At 39.3% G+C, this 14,737-nt stretch overlaps 2 protein-coding genes across 3 annotated transcripts; one reads left to right on the top strand and one right to left on the bottom strand.

The window, feature by feature from the left end:
• The first annotated feature begins 4,978 nt into the window (after positions 1–4,978).
• Positions 4,979–6,785, top strand: irx7 (iroquois homeobox 7). The gene is made up of 2 exons (XM_082519851.1): positions 4,979–5,274; positions 5,460–6,785. Exons 1-2 carry the CDS (start codon positions 5,053–5,055, stop codon positions 6,207–6,209), a joined length of 972 nt encoding a protein of 323 aa, XP_082375977.1. The 5' UTR covers positions 4,979–5,052; the 3' UTR covers positions 6,210–6,785.
• A 955-nt stretch (positions 6,786–7,740) lies between these two features.
• On the bottom strand, positions 7,741–14,587 carry cd40 (CD40 molecule, TNF receptor superfamily member 5). Of its 2 annotated transcripts, none has more exons than XM_082519079.1 (9): positions 14,214–14,587; positions 13,612–13,693; positions 12,390–12,509; positions 12,120–12,266; positions 11,928–12,021; positions 10,533–10,591; positions 10,011–10,097; positions 9,891–9,916; positions 7,741–8,885 (listed from the first exon to the last, which is right to left on the bottom strand). In XM_082519079.1, exons 1-9 carry the CDS (start codon positions 14,259–14,261, stop codon positions 8,625–8,627), a joined length of 924 nt encoding a protein of 307 aa, XP_082375205.1. In that variant the 5' UTR covers positions 14,262–14,587; the 3' UTR covers positions 7,741–8,624. The 2 variants fall into 2 exon arrangements, with proteins under 2 accessions (XP_082375205.1, XP_082375206.1); XM_082519080.1 differs by having other exon boundaries at positions 9,891–9,913; positions 14,214–14,586.
• Between the last annotated feature and the right edge of the window lie 150 nt (positions 14,588–14,737).

Genomic DNA, 14,737 nt, shown 5'->3' with positions numbered 1-14,737 from the left:
TCGCCATACGGCTTTAGACCTTAATACCTGATTAGCTGAAAAGGGCAGCACTTGCTTTTGGTTCTTGGATATCAGACAACACAGAGGGGAACAGAGGCAAGTGTTTTTGTGCTTCATTTTTGAAGCGGGGATGTTGCGGGGGGGATAAGAGGGAGTTTCTGTAATAGATACTTATCTTACTGCCCTCAAGCCCCTCAAACAAAGTCCCCCTCTGAAGAGATTATAACCCAGGGAGGGCACATTAACTTTAATCCGATGCTTTGAGGCCTCGCACCCCCATACCTCCCTCTGCCCCACTTATTTCAACCCTCCTGTTGTCGGGGGGCTACCTTGTATCTGGTGCATGTATGAGTAAGGCCTGTGGCTACACACGAGGGTTGTGTTTGTGCGCATGTATGTGTGTGAGTCAGGGGGTGGAGCGACTGTTTCAATAGCACGCTGACTCTAATGAAAAGCATTGAGGGGTGCATACTGCTGTGTAACTGATTCCTCTCTCTGAAGAGATTAGGCGCTACATTGTTGGTTCGGTTGCTCATTTCCATGAGAGCGCAGACTCCCACCAGCGGCTGCTTGGCTTTGTTATTTTGAGTTGAAAAACACAGAGCCCAATGTCTTTGGCTTCCTTGTTACCATTGTTTCACAAATAGGCCAAAATGTAGATGTCACGTCACAGATGCCCAATAACCTCATTAGCTGCTCTCTGTTTGACCATAGAAAGAAAATAATAGATGTGTGAACTTCAGTTTGCTCAACTGGAGAGAATTTCTGCATAGCTCTGAGGTAACAATACTGTTGAAACTTTTGTTACGCAGTAAATAAAGGAGAACACATTGTGTGCATGCAGTCCATCTTGGCCACTGTTGCACTGATGCTGCCTATAATATAACTTTGAGATGTCATCCTTATTGTTTAACTCTACATATCTACAGGGAAACTGGAGGATGATGTGAGATAACAAATATTAGTAATTACAAAGGTAAAAAGACAAGATTGTACTTTAAATCCCAGTATTTAGCATTCATAATCAGTATATAAACTACTTTAAGATACACACCCAGAGAAAAGTGCTTACTCAAGTATTTTAACATGATACAGTAAAGCCGCTAAATAAATGCTCTTTTTGTTAACCGTTACATTGTGTCAGAATCCATTTATCAGTTGTTTATTCTGCTTATAAAAATGCAAAATAGGGACTGTTTTTAACAATATGCATGTTTGTAAATTTCTCATCTTCTCACCCTTCATCTAACTTTGATGTCACCGTCCTGTTTTTTTTCTGTTGCACATGTGTGGAAGAAATTTTCAGCTGTGGTGAAGAAAAAGTCTGCAGCCAGCTAACAAGCTGATCTGCAACAACAAGCACACCGGGGAACTGATCTGACTGAGCTCACGGCAAACTGGCCAGGCCTCTAGCTGAGGGATCCTGGGGGTCCAGCACCCACCTACCGGGGCCCGATGCATGGAGATACCAGCAGCAGCGCCAGCTGTCACACTGGCCGTCACTGTCTAACCAACGCCGCCTGTCACTCACCCAGTGGAGAGCCGTCAATCAGACAACACCCAGGAGGGAGCTGGGAGGCGGGCCACTGCCCGGCCCTAAACAAAGACATACTTACATTTGCAAGCGGTTTCAGCGCCACTACCATTTTGAAAGAATGATAGAGTGGTCCTGATAAGAGCAATGACAAAGGACAAAGAATGTAAGGGGGTCTGGGAAGAGGGGGTCAGATAGCAAAGAGGTGGGAGAGCTTGATAACATTCACATTTTACTTACATCTCTCCATTTGTGTTGGTGCCCCAGGAAAATCCCATTAAGGAGTTCTGCCTGGGAAGCATTAAATAATTATTGCCAATTGACCGTCAGAGATTTTTTTTTAATCCACCCTTGGATTTGCTGGGATTTTTTTCGTGTGTGAAATTATACAAAAGAAATCGCAAACTTTGTCGTTTCATTTTGCCTCTTTTATACAAATACCTTTCAATATCTTACACGGTAAACTTGAAACAAAACTGCCATCTTCTGGTTCTACAAATCTCTGTAAACTTTCTCCTTTTTCCGTATCGAGTGCAGCAAAAATAAACTAACAAGCAAAAGGTGTTAAAGCTGCTAAAGCTTTTATTTAAGCTTTTGTTGTCTTCTTCGCACCCACATATGAGCTATTCTACTTGCATGTTTAGTCCCTTTGTCAGCTTGAGGGTATGGGATGGCCTGTAATTGAGGTCACACCTACACCTATTGTCTTGACCTGATCATTAGACCACTTGCACTGTCATTCAGCATTTTACGCTCCCAAAATAAGAAAATAAAGGGGTCTTATTAAACTTCACATCGTGTTTAGTGAGCTATAATATGAAATATGCAGAGGATTTGTTAATAGCAGGAGGATATAGAGCATTGTTTCAGCACAGAGCACGGGCTCAGATGTTATCACAGATGAAGATGGGTTCATCCTCTCTGCTATCTTGCATTATCTCTCAGGGTACTGAGGACAATCGTCTTCCATTTGGTCACTTTTCTCTCCTGTAAATCACTGACATCCTAACAGCAAACAGTGCAAGCCAAACCTGTCAGAGCAGGACCAACACCTGTATTGTGGCAGAGTTGCCAAAAGAGGAAGAGAATGAAAAGACGTTCTTCAGGAGGGACAAAGGCTGCTGCCCTGAGCTGTTTGTGTTGTGAGATGTAGACTACTGAAGACATAAGCCTTCTTCTCCTTGCTCCCTAGTCAACCCATTGTTACTCTTGTACAAATTTGCTTTAGGCTATGTGGACCGCACCCAAATAAATTCCCCTCCCTCCCCCACCTTTCCTACGTTTTTTTTTTCCCCTCTAATGCTACCCCCAAGAGTTCCCACTCTCTTTACATCTGGACCTCTGTTTACATACTTACCCTGTTTAGCAAAATCTTACAAATACCTCTAAGATAATACAGAGTTTACCAAAAATAATAAAAGTAAGAGAGAAAGAACAGAAACATTTTAATTAAGGTTTTGTTTTTTAAATTAATAATAACTAACTTCTTTCCTGCATCACTTTTCTCTTACTTATTGCTTGAGAACTACCAAAAGTTGCAATGCACTTATTTTTTTCTGGCTCGTAGTATCAGCATACTCAGCAGCAGAAACCCTCATAAGATCTCTTACACTGTATTTAGCATACACAATAGTATTTACACTCAGAGAAATGCCGTTGCTATTCGCTTTTGTCCATCTTCTGTTTTTATTGTAAACTTCCAACTGTGATGAAACAAGTAGGTCTTTTACACTGCAAGAATAAATACAGAAAGCTTTCAAATAAGTGCAGTGGAGTAAAAAGTTTTAAATTTCTCTTTAATCTGTAAAAATATGCAGCATGTTTGCATATGTAGCCTAGATTAATGTGAAAGATAAAGGAAATAAATACTAGACAGTGCAAAAAGTGAGATAATTGCTAGAGGTTATTCAGATTTAGAAGAACATTGTGCTGCTACAGAAATGCATCATAAAAAACAAATTAAAACAAAAATAGCTAAATCAAAGCTGACTGAAAGTACTGTAAAAAAAAAACTAACAAAAAAACAACCCAAGAAGCCAAATGAAAACCAAAGAACAACAACAAAAATAGCAACTTGCAGGTGAAAATTAAAGGTCGTCAATTTAAAATGAGAAGACTGAATTTAATCTTTTCTAAAGTGTCAGCTCTGCTTGTTTCAACACTTCTTTTACCACTTAATACAAGCACTCCTGCTATCACAACCAACACTACACCTCTAATGCTGTTAATAAGATAGTCAAATTTATGCCAGATAACAGAGCTGCGCTCCTTTGAACACAAACACTCAGCTTTACTTCGACTCTTTTGAAGGGCATGAAGGAGGACAGCAGAATAAGAGGTGTAATCTTCACCTCTTATCTCTAACAACCCCCTTACTTACACACACACACACACACACACACACACACACACACACACACACTAGCATCTGTTATCTTATAATTATCATATACATTAGTCAACACCTGTTTCACTTAGCCTCGTTTAATTAGAGCCATTGAAACGTTGCCCTGCGCTCAAAACAATGCCATCCGACATGAAGGGCAGTGTCTTATGGTTCAGTCAGTAAATTAACAAATAAAAAGACGTTGCTCCGGGGCTTGAGAGGTTAACGGACAACTATATTTTATGTTTTCTTCATTCATTTTTAATTATTTTGTGAAAGACCTTCAAGAAATCTCTCGTAGTGACACTTTTACTCGTGCGTAAACGTCTCCTTTTGGCTTATTAGCGTAATTTATTGCTGGTGAGATGGTTAATTCAATTCACAAAACGACAGATCCGAAGGCGGTGAAGTGTCCGAAGCGGCAATAAGAGACTGGCAGGATGCTGTTAACTGTTAACTGAATTCAGGTAAAAACAAAACAAAAAAACCCCTCTCGGTTGATTAGTGCCAGACATGACAAGTGTTAAACTTGTCATAAAAATATATCACATGGAAGAAAAACTAAAATAATGCAAACTACGGATTGAGAGGGTAAGCATTACAACTTAAACAGACAATATTTTTATTTTATTTAGTTTTTAGTTTTATTATTATTTTTAGTTTTGCCTTTTTGGAGGCTGTAAAATATAAATAAAAATGACGAGTCACATCGACGAATGAACAAAAATAAACTTTGCTGGACACTTTGATGTAAAATAAAGTATAAATAACAGATCTTTGCTTGTCATGTAGAGACGAGCGTCTTTAGTCACCTCTCCAAAGGGTCGCATTTGAATTGAAACGTAGGTTCTCTCCAGAAATCACAGCGTTGCGATAAGCAGCACACATTTAGCCTCTCCTCGAAAACGCTAAAAGGAACAGCGGAGGGCTTCTTTGATGGGATTTGTTGCCAGTGAAAGCTGTAGGTCTTTTGAACGTAGCTGTCAGTCAATGGGCTGTCAGTGGGATACCCCCCCGTCTCCCCCCTCCCCTCCCCTCTCGCCCTCCTCCGCTGGCAGCTGGGTGTAGCCTATATAAACAGACCTAGGAGGTTGCATCAAACTCAGACCTCAACAGCTTGGACGCAGAAAAGATGCCCGCATCGCAAACTGGATTTGGCAACTTCTTCTTGGAGAGGAACATCACTATGCCGACTGGATATCAGATCCCGGTGCTGGGCTGTCCACCGGGTGTACAGCAGCAGCAGCAGGCTCAGCATCTGGCTGCGATGGCAGCTGGGATTCCCATACCATACTCAGGACTACAGGGATATAACTTTATACCCTATCCACACCACAGGCACATTGCACACATGGTGAGTTGATAATTTAGAGATTAACACTCTCACTCTGATCTCGAGTAACTAAAACGGATTTGTTTTAAATTGCATCTTTGTGATGCGTAAAGTCAAACAAATTCTGGGTGTGATGCTTGCGACACTGAGTTAAAAGTGTCGAATCTCTTCTTTAGTTCTTACCGTTCTTTTATTCTACTTTTCAGAGCAGCGGGTTTGACTTGAAAGCAGCCTCTCCCTACCATCACGCTCTCTTGGCTCGCAGCGGGGCTTTCTACCCTCCATACCGTCCGGGAGCAGCCGATGATCCCAGTAGGGTGGCCAAGGTGGCCACCCGAGAGAGTACCGGTGCGCTCAAGGCCTGGCTGAACGAACACCTGAAGAATCCGTATCCCACAAAGGGGGAAAAAATCATGCTCGCCATCATCACTAAAATGAGCCTCACGCAGGTCTCTACCTGGTTCGCCAACGCAAGGAGGCGCCTCAAGAAGGAAAACAGGGTCAGCTGGGCGTCAAAGGGCAAATCTGATGAGGAGGATGAGGAGCAAGAAGGGGAGAGCGATGAAGACGAGCAGAAGTGTCATTTGGATGAGCATGACGAGGCAGAGCCTCAAGCAGAGCGCACAGATACAGACGAGCAGGTCGAGAGCGCGTTGGATAGCGCGGGACCTTTGGATGCGCGTTTGGAGATACCGCGTCAGGAAGACAAAGAGCTCGGACTTGTCAAGAAGACAGAAAAGCGTGACTCTGACCGCACGCCATCAGTTTTGGAAAGTAAAGAAAACATCGCCAGTCCAAAACCCAAAATCTGGTCTTTGGCAGAGACCGCCACCTCAGAGACTGTGAAGAAACCTGTCGACAGTTTTTACCACCCTGCCGGAAAACTGTGGGAAGACTGGGCTTCAAGAAACGGACTGCTCGTTCCCTCCTGCTATACGACTCGCGAACTCGTCTAAGCCGGTGTTTGTGCACGAATAAAAAGGACACTTTCCCACAGCTTTTGCACTTTAAACTTTCAGACCTCAGGGATTTCCTGAAGTTTGCATTGAAACGAAAATGTGTCGTGAAACCAAAGAATGAACATGTTTGTGTTACTGTAAATAATGTAGATGTATTTTTCCACCAACAAACTGTAAATTATGTTTCCTTTGTCTAATCATGAAGAAATATTTTTTTGCTTAAATAAACTTCGACTTATGGCGAAATTCTGCAGTTTTACTGGTCTGTATCCCTACTTCTTGATATACTTTGCATACAGCTTTGAGCTTTTCCGATCACACTGATGACAGCCCACATTAACAGTCTGATAACAGGACCACATTAATCTATCACTTAGAGACTATGACATTAGACTAAGAATTCAAAGAGATTCAGGGAAAATTTACACATCAAAAACACGTCTATTGTGTCTTTCTCTATAAGTTTTTTGATAGAATATTGCAAGTTAATTCAATTAAACTTGATTTTTTTAAAAGAAAACAAACAAACTATCCCCTTCCTAAATATGGCACTTCCATTTCCTAAAACTTAACAGCAGCGGGGCTTAGGGTCTTCTAGAGGTTCTTAGTATCAATCACACCAGTTTCCATGTACATTCAAAAGGGACCTACCTCCATTAATCCACACATAATGAAAAAAGCTCCTGGGAGGAACTGGTCCGAAATGCCTTGTCTTCTGGCCTCAACTCTCTATGCAAATCCCTATAAACAGTAACGCACAGAGGCCAGATTAGCTCCAACCTGACTCCCGGATTTCTCATACAAGCGACACGAAATAAAATTGATATCATGTCATGAACCTTAAAATATTCGATACCGATAAATGTATGTCTGCTTTGGATATTTACAAAAGTTTTTTGCCTCATATTTCTAGTGTCGCACTAAAAAGTTACCGTTTGAACTTAAAAACTGAATTTTCAAAGTAGAGTAATCATCTGGCGCCTCTCTGTGGAAATCAAGAGCAATTACAGCACAGTTTAGTCTACTAACCTGCAGGGTTTTAACATAAAGTCATCACTGAGAAGAGAGCAGAGGTGAAAAGGACAAATGTACTCAGACACAGGTAAGAGGCAATTAAGGCTCTTTAAACTGTCAGCGATAAAACGCAATTCATGTTAGGACTAATTGCAAAGGCACAGCACAAACATTTTTAAATTAATTGTGACTTACACTTTCAAAGGAGAACGTAGGCTACCACGTCCATAAACCAATGCAGGAAACGGAAACAAGACGCTCCTTTCATCTCCGGAACTCGGTTGAAGACATCACGTTTTAATATTTTTATCAGCATCGTCACCATGAGTACATAGACCATGAAAGCCCACGGTTCAGCAACAAACAGTAACAACTAAGAACTAATTTGGCTACACGTAATACTACCCAGTTGTCAAAATGGCATGGTATAGCCCGCTGAACATTATACTTCCGGATCCCACAAAAGCATTATGGGAATTGTGGGAGGCTATGGTAACCAAGAGCAGGAAACAATGAACAAACTCATCTTATTAAATGTCACAAATTTTAATGCAGAAACGGTGAACAATATGCCATTTTCATGCTAAACGGCACAATTTTAGTACATGCAAATACTAACAAAGCATCTGTACAGAACAAATGAGATCACAACATCATATACAAGCTAACTGTAGGATGTAAGCATGCTCAGCATGGTGGTGTCCACTGTGGGGTGGTCTTCGCTGTTGTTTTGATCTTGATGGGAGTGGGATTGTGCTTACATAAACAACCCCACGGATTGTTATTTCCACATGTTGCATGTTTTCAAATTAAAAAACAAACAAACAAAATGTACACGGTAACAGTAGCTAGTGGTCCATAGGAGCAGGACACCTGTCAATACTGTCTTGGACCCCCCCCCCACACACACGCACACACACACACACACACACGCACACACAAACAAAAACAAAACAAAAAATAAACAATTCATAACTTAAAAATTGCAACCAACCTCAAAACTAATGCAGGTAAATCACACACTCTCTTTACACTTTATAATACATCTTACTTTACATTTTATTGTTAACATTTAGACTTATAGCTAGCTACTTTCGGCTGTTCACTTGCCACTAGGGGTCGCACTGGGCGCTTCATTTGGTGGAGTTTTAAATCGCATGTCCTTCCTAGCTGGAAACAAACCAGGGATGTTTTGTTTGCCGGATGATAACGTCTACACCACGTATATATAGTGTGTGTGTGTGTTTAGGTTTTTACAATTTAGTGCAAATGAAATGATTGTAACTTCATGTAAACATTCAAAATGAATTAGTAAGGAGACTAATTCATTGATTCTTATTCAGATCAGGTAATTATTTTTTAACTTTGTGCAGCACTTTGGACAATCTGTGTCGTTTTTTAAACTTGCTTGTAAAATTGATCCATTGACTGACTATCTTCTTGAGACTCAAACTGAGACTCCAGCTGAGACTCCTGACGAGACACGATTTCTTCTTTGCCTCTCTCTTGCATCACCTGGTTCCCTTTATCTGTGAATCCTTCTGAGGAGAGCTCATGGCTTAGTTCATCCTCATTTTCCTCTGGTGTCATTTGATTATTATACGTTGTTTCTTTATGGGCTGTTATGTCTTCTTCACACATCTGTGGTTCATAATACTTCTGTCAGAGTTAAAGAAATAACAAACATTATAATAACGATAAAATCATTTTGATCAAGTCAACAGTTCTGGTGCTTTGCACATTTTTTCCTCTCACAGCAAAGCATGTACAACTTTATGCTATAGTTCCTGTGTTGAATTATGCAGTGCATTTCTCTGAAACAGTGTCTAAAGGTGTGAAACAGGATTTAAGGTACATCAGAAATACAGACATGTCACACAATCAGCAGGATGTGTATATAAATCCACTGCAAACCTATTAAAAGGGACCGCACAAAATGACCCAAGCTGATTAAACTTGAGGACAAACCTCAGCACTCATTTAAAAGAACAGGCTTTCATTTTGTGCAACTGTTTCATTTCTTTCTTGCTCAAAGTTAAAATCCACATATCGCTTTCACGTGTGTACATAAAAAAAACAAAAAAAAAAACGTGTTGATTGCTGTTATATTTTTCTGGTCAGCATTAAAGATTAGCAACAAGCAGTCTTACATTGTGAAAAGCCTAAAAAAAACAAACAAACAAACAAATATTTATAGTTTAATTCTTTAATGTATGAAATTATTAAATTTTTAACAGATCCTTGTAGGTGCACCTCTTATGACTGGATTCATTAGCTGTTGCTTAGCTTAGCATAAAGCCTAGCTGTTTCTAGGCCTTATGCTAAACTAAGCTAATCTTTCAGAATCTAAGATATCATCTTTAGTTTACAGATGTACACTGGAGTGCTAAAGTAACATATCTGAAATAGTTTTAGAAATTGATTACCTGGTGAAAAGACACTAATTGATTCTAAATTCCATAATTTCAAATATATACAAACACACACACACACACACAATATTGAACTGTTCGATACAGCGCTTTCGGTTCAGTACACATATGTATCGAACAATACAAAATTTACATGTGTGTGTATATATATATATATATGGGTATCTTTTTACTGTCATTAAAAAGCGTCTATGAAACAACAAATAAATACATTTTAAAAAGTCATATTTACCTTTGTCCTTTGTTTTATGCATTCTGCTTTACCGATTCATAAAAAAGAAGAAACACAGAATATAAGTACATAGGAAGATTATTATTATTTATTTGTTTAGAGCTTTAGAGCACAGCTTACCTCGATATACTAAAACCAGGATTACAACAATGACCATTAAAACTGCAAATGAAATAATGCCGATTATGTGACCCCGCTGTGTCCCTGCTGGGAGAGAAAAAGAAATAAAAACACAGTTAAACATACATCGAGTTCTCTGATACTGTCTAGAACATGGGTATTTGTGCAGACAAAATGTAAAACAAAAGAGACTTTCATGTCAAACACGTAGTCACATTAAATAGAGGAAGCATAAATTCAGAAGCGTTGTGGAAAACTGAAAATAAATCATTAATTCAGTTGTAATTCTAACATTAGCAGTAAATTAGGAGACTGTGGAGTCTACACGTCGATACATAGTAAGTGAAAGCTGACAAAGCCACACTGAAAACCACAGACCAACTAAGATTTATGAGACAAACCTTCTCACAGTTGACATAGTTTCGTTTTGAACAATGCACCGCATCCAACCACACAGCTGCACACGGCAGCAGCGAGAAAGGTGAGAAACCTTTGCAATTCATCTTCCTACATACAACTTACCACATGTGTTGTCGGTGGTGTGCGTTCCCTTTTCTTTAACTTGATATCCCTTTTCACATCTGCAATGAATTTCACAGTATTAGAGCAGAATTCCTGCCTCAGTGTTGCATTTGTTTTTCAATAATTCGTTATTGGTTTGTATTTCCACTTTGAATACCACTATTTTCATTTGATTTGTTGCCCCTACACAAAGATTAAAGCTTATGTAAGTTACTGTATTTGGGCCCAATGAAAGGTAAGTACGCCAGAGGTCATATTTTGGTTTAACCAACTGGTTGTGTCATGAAACACAGTAAAAAAATCCCATCAGCTAGAAACACCCTTTTCTTCATTTACAGAATCTCCTTTTCAGTCAGACTCACACCTTTAATATATCACTGCTAAAGTTACACAAACTTAAGAAGCAAGTCAATACAATGCCTCAGATTCGCTTTATTTTTTCATGTTGACAGATTTAGACAAACACAGCTCTACAAGGTCTTCCTACATCAATAGTGAATAAACAATGGTCTCCGGGTGTCAATTACAAGCAGCATTTTCTATCATTGTCAGGAAAAATATAATCTATGGCACGGCTCTTCAGAAGAACTGAAACAACCACCTGATCCCTGTTTTTGAGAAGAAATTCCTGTACAAAATTCCAGATTTTGTGGCCAAACAGCTCACATCAGCTTTTTAAATTCATGATAAAAAATTAAGGTGTATAAATTGTTGTTAGTACAGTAACTTTGCGGAAGGAGCATATAACCCCAGATTTAGCCTGGTTCCCTGTTCCATACAGGATCCAATTTAAACTCTTACTTTTTTTTTTAAGTCACTTAACGGCTGAGCCCCTTCTTTTCTGTCTGAGCTCCTATTTATGCTCCAGAAAGAACCGTGAGGTCCAGGTCGAAACTAACCGTAACTATTCCACAGACTCAGTCTCGTGGCGACAGCCTTCTCTGTGGAATAGTCTGACTCTTAATATTAGATCAGCACAAACACAATCGTTACTAAAGACACATTTTTCATGGTCTGGCTTTTAACACACTTTGACCTAAACATTTTGGTTTTAACAGCCTTAGTTGTTTTTATTGACTTATCTCATCTACTTATTTGTTTTTTCTATATTTTACTGCATCGTTATTGATTTGCATTTTATTTGTTTTAGTGGTATTCTACATTGTTAAGCACTTTGTGCAGCATTGACTGTTTGGAAATGTGCTATATAAATAAACTTGACCTTGACCTATGGTGGATATTCTGCGGGACTATTTGTTGGCATAGTCACAGGAAGAAGGAAAAATATTCTTGAAACACATAACTAAATTCAGAAGGTGAACAAAGGCCCTTTTTCAAGTTTTTTTTAATAAAGATCATCTCTAAGTTCACATGTTAATGTAAATGTGTACTTACTCTGTCCATTTGTGGCACTGAGCATACCACGACGCATTATTGTTAAATGTCCCGTCTGGACATTTTTCACACTCAGTGTCCTGTGAGTTGTTGCCTGAATATCAAAAATCATTTTCAAAAAATGAGACTCATTCGCACAATAAAAAACTTAAACCGAATTAAACAAATGTTCAGTCACGAGGATGTTGGTACCTATGACTTTAGCTCTATATCCTGGTTGACAGACTGTGTGTTCCACACAGGTAATACATTCTTCACTGGAGCAGTGGAATCCCACTTTACACTTGCAGATGGATCGCTCTGTCTTGCTTTTTGGGACTTGAGCCTCAAAGTTTTTATCTAAATGACAAAAAAGGTTTACGCTGTAAGGCGAGCAACATTAAAGAGAAGCCTCTCTCTGTCCCAGTATACACAGACACACTATATCGGAACAGTTTGAGGTAATTTGTCACAATTTCTTACTTCTATCACAGTAAGGCTGCTGCAGACACTTGTTTTTCGTTGTGTATTTATCCTGGTAGTGATTATCCAGACAAGGTTGACATTGAGGATTCTTACAATCTTCTGTAGACATGCTAGTCCCTGCAAAACAAGATATGCAGAGTTAGAATCAAGTATATTATTTGCAAGTATTTTATTTATCCTGAGTAATTAGTAAATTGGGATTTCTGAGTTTAGGTAATCAATGGACCTTTTAGGGAAATATGACAAAGTCAAGTCAACTAGGTGATGGTTGGCTTATCTGGTTCTAACAAACCCTAACACCTTTTAATCAACACGTTATATTTGGTTTGTTTACATGCTTCACATTGTCTTTGGGATTACAAGGGCCCCTTTTCCCAGTAGCAATTACTAGGTTGTTTTTTCTATAAGCTACTCTATTCTGAGATGTTAAAATAGCAGGATCGCAACTTCTCAGTGTCTCTGCTGTCATCTTAAAATGTCTTTTGTGTTCCACCAAAAGTCCATAAAGCTGGAAGACACTCACACTGATAATAAATTAAAGAAGAGTAATTACTGTCGTTTGGAAATCTCAACCTAAAGTAATTCTCCTCAAAAAATGAATGAAAGGGTCTTTTGTCAAAATGTCTGCCTCCAGTGTAAGAAATCAACTGTTTCAGTTTCGCCTTCTTTTTATACGGACACATAGCACAAGACAGGAAAGATGAATTCTCACTTGGTGCAAATATTCAGTTTGTTTTAGGTGAGGGTGCTGCTAGTACAGACCATGAGTGAGGCATGACTAAAGGCAACAACTAGCTTGTTGGAAATGCACATTTGGCTATAATATGTATATCTTTTGAAATGTTTGATGTGCATGTTAGCCTTTTGACACACAGGTCCTGAGGAACATTTTCAGAGCTGAAATGCTTGTGTAAAAGCAGCCAAAATGAAAGCAAAAGCAAAGCTTTAGTAACAGTGATCATGCTGTCTGAAAAAGACAGTTGTCGACCTCATGCTTCCTGCTGCTAGGTTTTTTCTTATACATGCTACTTTAAATGTTTATTACTTGAAAAAAAGAAAGATTGGATGCTATTAGTGCAGTTATGCCTTCGATATGGCTCTTAATCTTGTATTTGTTGTTTATGTATCTGTCAAGTTCAATTTGGTGACAATATGTTATAAATAACAAGAAAGCAGATGTTTTATTTTAATTTCCTTCATAGGAAAAGTGTTTTCGTACCTGGCTTACACATGAGACAGCACTGACCGTCCTTTTCATACTGTGTTTCTGGGTCACAGCTGGCCTGAGCAACAGTCATTCCCTGCAAAAGAAAAGCATTACATTTAAATAAGAGGTAGTTAGCCCTTGTGTGATCTCGAGTATCGGTTGAGTTTCTCTATGTTGATAATGTTAGATTCACTTCCTCAGGGTAGACTGCGAGGGGCGTGGTGGAAAGCCCCAAAGATTCAGCCAACTGTTAACTGCTTTAAATGCACGCAGCCAGGTGCACCGCTGTTCGTAACGTTACTAACAAATATTCGCAAATCGGGATTCACACAAGGTCACGTCTTTGTCCAAACCCTCCACTGCCGGGAAATCGAAAGTGAAAGCACCTCATGAAACGTAACTGTAGCATTAGGTTTTGACTTTACAGGGGAAAAGCAGGATTTTGACAATAATATAACACAGTAAAGTAACAGATGGATACGATAATTAGCACACATTATAGCGTATAATAACACGTTAAGAAGAAATAATCTGAAATCGTGCTACTTTAAGTTGTCGCAGGTCAAAACCGATCCCTGTAAAAACAAAAACATAGCATTAATCGGTTTACTCACCATGAAAGACCCGATCAGTATAAGCAGCGCTATAAACTTAAAATCCATTTTGAATAGCGTCGAGTACAACAGCGCACACCTCTGTAAGTGTTCACAGTCTGTCTGTGAACTTATTTAGGCGACGTGTTCTGTTTATACGGTGTGGGAGGAGCTACGCGCGGTGCTTTTCCTTGACCGTTTCCTGTAAAAGCACGTGAAGCTTGTACTCCTCTTCAGCTATTTTCTAAAATACCCAGAAGTAGTACTAAATCCTCTTTAAATAGAATTCCTCTGCGACAAAGCGTTGTTTCACACAACAGGAAGCACGCTTGACTGGCACATTGTTTGCACAAATAAAGAGTGGGTCTTTTTCTGATGGAGTAAGAAGAGCTACTCTGCTGCTTTACTCCAGTAGTAGTATTAAGTATGTCTGAGGACGAACTAAGGCAGTTCTGAAAGTAAAAGTAGGTCCGACCCAGTGAAATCATAGCACCCATTTGAAGATCACGCCTCACCAAACCCCTTAGAAATAACGGAAAGAAATT

The sequence above is a fragment of the Aulonocara stuartgranti genome, assembly GCF_965226115.1.
Source record: "Aulonocara stuartgranti genome assembly, chromosome: 20".
NCBI lineage: Eukaryota > Metazoa > Chordata > Actinopteri > Cichliformes > Cichlidae > Aulonocara > Aulonocara stuartgranti.
Note: the sequence above shows the minus strand (reverse complement) of the source record. Positions and strands in the feature narration are given on the sequence as shown.

Excerpts from the sequence above, each read along its gene's own strand:
- irx7 (XM_082519851.1), top strand. The coding sequence starts at position 5,053 with ATGCCCGCATCGCAAACTGGATTTGGCAACTTCTTCTTGGAGAGGAAC. Across the intron at positions 5,275-5,459 it reads ACAGGCACATTGCACACATG|AGCAGCGGGTTTGACTTGAA; the intron begins GTGAGTTGATAA and ends TCTACTTTTCAG.
- cd40 (XM_082519079.1), bottom strand. The coding sequence starts at position 14,261 with ATGGATTTTAAGTTTATAGCGCTGCTTATACTGATCGGGTCTTTCATG. Across the intron at positions 13,694-14,213 it reads TACTGATCGGGTCTTTCATG|GGAATGACTGTTGCTCAGGC; the intron begins GTGAGTAAACCG and ends TTTCTTTTGCAG. Across the intron at positions 10,592-11,927 it reads CAGTGCCACAAATGGACAGA|ATGTGAAAAGGGATATCAAG; the intron begins GTAAGTACACAT and ends AATTCATTGCAG.